At 39.0% G+C, this 6,000-nt stretch overlaps 1 protein-coding gene across 1 annotated transcript in view; it reads left to right on the top strand.

Annotated features, from left to right (window-relative positions):
- Nucleotides 1–211: 211 nt before the first annotated feature.
- Nucleotides 212–6,000, top strand: part of RBM33 (RNA binding motif protein 33) — a 146,279-nt gene continuing 140,490 nt past the window's right edge. Inside the window, exon 1 of the mRNA XM_073334566.2 lies at nucleotides 212–330. Coding sequence (XP_073190667.1) covers nucleotides 306–330 — 25 coding nt within the window. The 5' untranslated portion in view covers nucleotides 212–305. The remainder of the gene's footprint in view (nucleotides 331–6,000) is intronic.

Genomic DNA, 6,000 nt, shown 5'->3' with positions numbered 1-6,000 from the left:
GCCAGCCAACCAGTGGCCTTTCTTCGCCTTCCTCTCTCAGAGGGAAGGGTTGGCCCTCCACTATCCCATGATGCGCTGCGGCCGCGACCCCCAGCCGTCAGTGGCGGCCGCCATGTTGTGTTAGTTTGTTGTTCTCTTGCGGCTGGTGGTACAGAGCAGGCGGCGGGAGGGCGGAGTACCCTCGCCCCCTGCAGCCGGGCGCCGAGCGGGGCTTGCGTCCGAGGCCTTTCCCCCACTCCGAGCCCTCATTGCAGCTGCGGGAGGCACCGCCAGGAGCGGCCGCCGCCCGGGCAGGAGGAGGCGCCATGGCTGCTGCCTTGGGAGGAGCAGGTAGCTGAGACCTGCGGTGCGACTGCCTGGCGAGAGGGCGTGGGCAGCAGGGGCGCTAGGAGTTATGGTGGAGGCCAGCGGCCTAGGGGGACTGCAGGGGAGCCGACGAGAGCTCTGGCCGCGGGGGCTGGGGGCTTACGGCGCTGAAGGGGGCCTGCAGGTGGCGTCGATGGGGCTTATCTACCCCTTCCCTGTGGGGTGTCTCCTGTCGTTTCCCCAATCAGAAGCGCTGGGGAGTGAAATTGACTCGGTTCTGGTCAGTTTCGCGGCTGCTCCTCAGGCTTCGAATAACTGACCAGGCCCCTCAGTTGCTCTTCTGATGCCTGGGAAAATTGTGGGCAGCAGCCAAGGGGCTGGTGTGGGAAGCCTCCTGAAGGCCTCACTGCTTCACGTTTAGAAAGATCTTTTTCCATTCGTAAGGGCTGCACACTTTTACAAAATGAAAGTTTCTATAGTTTGTGTTTTTAGCACTCTCTTGCCAGGAAAGAGCAGTAAATCTCATTGGCACAGCAGATTTACCAAGCTCTGGACTAGATGGGACCTAATGGGTCATAGAATCATAGAATACCAGGGTTGGAAGGGACCTCAGGAGATCATCTAGTCCAACCCCTGCTCAAAGCAGGACCAATCCCCAATTTTTGCCCCAGATCCCAAATGGCCCCCACAAGGATTGAACTCACAACCCTGGGTTTAGCAGGCCAATGCTCAAACCACTGAGCTATCCCTGCCCCCATTTTCATCCATTTTCATCTCATATTTTTATTCAGAGGCTTTTATTCCAGTGGCATTCGTATGTGACCACTTCCCCAGTAATAACTTATCCTAAAAACCACCTTGTGAGGTAGTTATCCCTATTATACAAATGGAGAACTGAAGCACAGGCAGATTAATTAACTTGCTCATAGTCACATAGAAAATGTGTGACACAGCCAAGATTTCAACTCCAGAACTCTTACCACTTGGCCATTCTTCCTTGAGTTGTATGAGTCTATAAAATTAAAATAGCCTATTGGTTTATCTTGTCCTATTCTAAATGTCTCAAGCAATATTTTGCATATCTACAAAATGCAATTTTTTAAGAGTTAAAGATATGCTGGGTCACATCTAATCAGTTCTTCAGAAAAGTATAATGTAAAAAACGTATTCAACTTTTCCCTGCTCTGTAGCTCTTGGGAATCAGTTTCATTAAGAAATGTACTTGTATTTAAATACTTTTTTTTTACAGTTGGGTTAGCTGATAGGATGCTGCCTCTTTGGCAGAAACAATGGCAAGTTATGATTATCATTAGCACTAATTATGAGCAAACCCAGTTGGGAGCAAGATTTACTCACAAGTAACTGTCATAGTGCTGAACATGACTTATCCTTGTTACACAGATAAGTCAGGTAACATCATGTTGACCAATTGTTAAAAAGGATGTAAACATAATTAAAGTTCCTAGTGAAGATAAGCCCTTAAAAGAAAATGATTGTCAATGTTTAATTGTTAAAAATTGAAAAAGTGGGGAGGATTTTGGGGTAGGATCAGAATGCGAGCAACACTAGTACAAGTATACATGATTGTAAATACCTTTGAGGGTGTCAAGTTTTAATGGTGTCAAATATTGTTTTGGATGTTTTTTTTTTTTAAATCTACTTGAGGTGACTAGATGAAAGAAACTAGTGCATTTGTTATGTGAAAGTGAACTCTGAAAACTTGGGTTCTGTTACTGAGGTTTTTAAAATTCACACTGTAAAAACACTTGATATTTTGTGGAAAGGAAAAATATGTCGTCTTTAGATGTATTTAAAAACTCTCACAAGCTTCATGGGCATCCTTTTGTGTGAAAACGTGTCCATGACAGTCAAGATCAGGGAGCTGGAGTTGATCGAAATGTTGTTTGAAGCTACAGGTATATTATTATTTGTCTTACTGTAGTGCCTAGGAGCCCTAGTCATGGACCGGGACCCCATTGTGCTAAGTGTGGTTCAAAAAAATGTTTGTTCAGCGTCAGCATTGTGTTCAGCAATGAACAGAGGTTGGGAAGATGTGGTCCTTGTCCCTGTGAGCTTACAATATAGACTATGTATTACTTTAAAAAAAAAAAAAGTGTTGCTCGTTGAAATAGTTCTCCTGATGTAATATTCTAGTGTAGACAAAAGTGCACATAAAGACTATCTCAATGTAGCTAGTAGAGGTGAACCCCTGGTTAGGGGGATTGTTAAATATATTATTCAATATTCCAAACTGCTAGATGCTTTAATGTACAAATAAAAACACATAGTCCCTTTCTGAAGAGTTTACGATGTAATTTTAAACATATTTCACAGTAGTAAACTGTAGGCCAGAGGATGTGGTGAGGAAAAACAAGGAACTCAACAATGATATATGGTTACTCAACTTAGGTATGTGCACATCTTAGTTGGTCAGTTTTAAAAAAAATATGCATTAATGTTGTAGATTCAATTCTTGTTCCCATCGCAGAATTGAGTTTAAGGAATGAGGAGAGGTGATCTAGAATAGGGTGGCCACTTCCTGTGTTGGGGGTGATACAATAATTAGACAGAGATGGTTGTGGGAGAAATGAATAGGTTGTGGCATCAAGGATGGTGATATTAGCTGGGTAGACAATAAAGGACAATGTTGGTTGCTGTGACTTTGAAAGTAAAGATAAAAGTTGAAACTTGATGTGGGGAAGAAATGGGGAGCCAGTGAAGGGGTGCAAAGAGGGAGTATCAAATGGTCAGAACTGGTGAGGCAGATAACTTTAGCCAAGTGTATTTTATGTGGACTGTAAGGGAGGTGATGTCTCAAGGAAACTCTGGAGGAAGAGGTTATAGTAGACAGGTTGGGTTTGGATGAGAGTCGGAGCTCTTTGGATAGAGAAGGGTTGGACCTATGAGAGAGAGAACATAATTTCTTCCACTAGCACTCTAGCATCCTTCCCTTCATCTTTGTATGTTGTTAGCCATTGCACAATTCAGAGGTGTACTACAAATTCTCCTGAACCCTGCACAGGTCCAGTTAAAATTGTTTGTCTCACTTCACTGTAACTTAATTTCTCTTGACAATAAAAGGCAAAACCTAGAGAGAGATTTGTTTTTTGTGCAGTCAGATGGGCTGAGTCCTGGATATTGTTGTGTACATAAGATGCATGCTACTTTGTCATGCTGTCTGACAGTTTGCCACTACTGTGTGTGTTCCATTTTGGCTATATTGAAACTATATTGACAAGGGCCTACAGAAGTTAGGGTTTTGAAAATTACAGTGACCTGAGGCCAGGACTAATAAGGCATTACCACTTTGAGGGGCTAGTGGCAGATAGTTTTCAAATTTTCATGGCTAAAACCAACTCTTTTCATACCTTTAGAAAGCTGTCCTTTGAAAGTCATACCATTCTGATTAGTATTCATAAAGTGCCAATGACTTCAGAGGGAGTATCTTAATGAGTAAGTGCTCACACAAGCATAAGGATTGCACAATTTGGCCCTGAATGAGTGTACTGCAGATATTTTTGTCTCTTTAGTTCATACAAACCATAATTTTATGTAATAGTCATTTGACAAAATAAAGCTATGTTAAATTATGCACAGTTCTGCATGTGATATTTATTGACATTCTTTTCTGTTTTTTTGTTTTGTTTTTTAAAGTCTTAGAGATCTGTTATCAATCGACTTAATGATTTGCTACAGAAGACATTGTTTATGGCAAATAACTAGCAAAGAATATTAATAATGGTACATTGTCAGGGATTATGCACTGCTCTCTTGCTGATCATTGATCTAGGACCAGTGTTTGGAAAAACTGCTAATTCACAACAATTTTTCTAAGCCCTGCCAGGTAAAAGAGAATGGAACTTAAAGAAAAATATATTCATGTAATTCTGATAAGCTGAGATGGGAGAAGAAACAGCTAAACAGTTTTAACAGCCCTTGTCTCACAAAGACTAGACACTGAAGTTCTACATGATCTGAAAACAGGTTCCAGATTTTGAAAAAGTAGCAGCACTGGTTAGACTCTAGCAGTTGTCAAAATAGCTGATGCAAGGTCATATTGAATTAGCCTGGAAAGATCGTACAATAATTGAGTTTTTCAGCTTTCTCTCCAGGTTAACAAAAACTTCCTGCCAGAAACAGTGCCAGCTTGGTTAGTTTGTTAAAATACCCGTTGAGGAAGCAGTTAACTAAACATAGAAGCAATTAAGAAAATACTTCTTGCCTACTGAACATTGGATCATACTGTAGGATATAATTTTTCTCCTGACTTTTACTTACGATTTTTGGACAAGGGGGAAATTTACAAGGTTTTTTGATTTAATGAAATAATGGGATGTTATATGGTATCAAATTCTTGTACTTTGACCAGCAGTAATGAGAAGCATTGAAATGAAATGAAACATACAGGGTGGATTGATTTAAATGAAAATGATTTAAATCATGGTTTTAAATTAGTTTAGCATTTGTACTTTTTAGTTATTTTCCTAAAGAAGGGTTGATTCTAATTGGTTGGTAAGGATTAAAACATTCAATTGCAATTGAATGTAGCATCTGCATTAAATTTGGTGCTTTTTTCTGCTAACCAAGAAGATCTTTTATAGCTACACACATTTATTTAAGCAGTTGTATAGCTTAACTTACATTTTATTCAGATGCTTAATTTTTACATTTTTATTATGTTAGAAAATGTTTCTTATTTACTAGGTGATTTTTTTTTACTTATGATTTGTCAAGGTCTATTTGGATGGAAATTTAAAATTTAATTAAAATACACAAAAGCAGCATTTTAAAATTGTTTATTAAATAAAACTAGCTGAAATGTGCAGGGTATGTAAGAAAAAAAGATTTATCAAATTTATTAAAACATGTTTAAAACTAACTGATATATTAAACAAAGTATTATCTTGTAGTTAGTGAATTGAACTGCTTGTTTCTAGGTCAACATTTTCTTCAAGATTTTAGAACTAGTAAAACTCATCCTTTCACACCTAATTTTTATTCATAGGTTGGAGAGGAAAACAAGGTTTCCTGCTTTTTCACCTCCCAGTTGGTTTCTTAACTCTAATTGAAATGAACAGTTGATTCAACCTAAATGAAAACATAGTGTCTGCATCTGCAGAAGAACTACTACTGTCAAAAACTGGTTTAGCACTTCAACCAGTGTTGGTTCCAGGTGCTTAGTGACTTCCACCAGTTTAGTGGTCTGACTTTCTTTAAACTGGGCAGCAAACATGTACGGTTACTATTTTTTAAATTAATTTAAATGATTTTAGTAAATTTAGACCTTAAGGTAGATTGTCGTAGTTTCAAATTTAATTTTAATTAGGTTTATTTGAAACAATGTATTTCATTTAAATTTAAGAAGTCCAGTTGAAATAAAAAATGATTGATTTTTATCCCATATTGAAAACATACAACTTTCTTACTGTTGGAGGCTTGCAGTCTTTTTCTGTCTGGTATTGTGTGTGAGAGTGAGGGAGAATGGTGTGGTCAAATGTTTTGCTTGGATGAGAGGTTTTAGCCAAAGCTGATTGATCTACCATTCAATCCAAACTGATTCATCTACCACCGTAATGGGGTCTTTAAAGAGCAATTTTTAATTTTAGCCTAGTACACAAGGCCTTATGTATTTTACTGAAGTTTTTTTTAAAAAGGAGCTAGTAGATATGGAAAGAAAAATGAGATCTCCTTGCT

The sequence above is a fragment of the Lepidochelys kempii genome, chromosome 2 (genome assembly GCF_965140285.1).
Source record: "Lepidochelys kempii isolate rLepKem1 chromosome 2, rLepKem1.hap1, whole genome shotgun sequence".
Taxonomy (NCBI): Eukaryota; Metazoa; Chordata; order Testudines; family Cheloniidae; genus Lepidochelys; species Lepidochelys kempii.
Note: the sequence above shows the minus strand (reverse complement) of the source record. Positions and strands in the feature narration are given on the sequence as shown.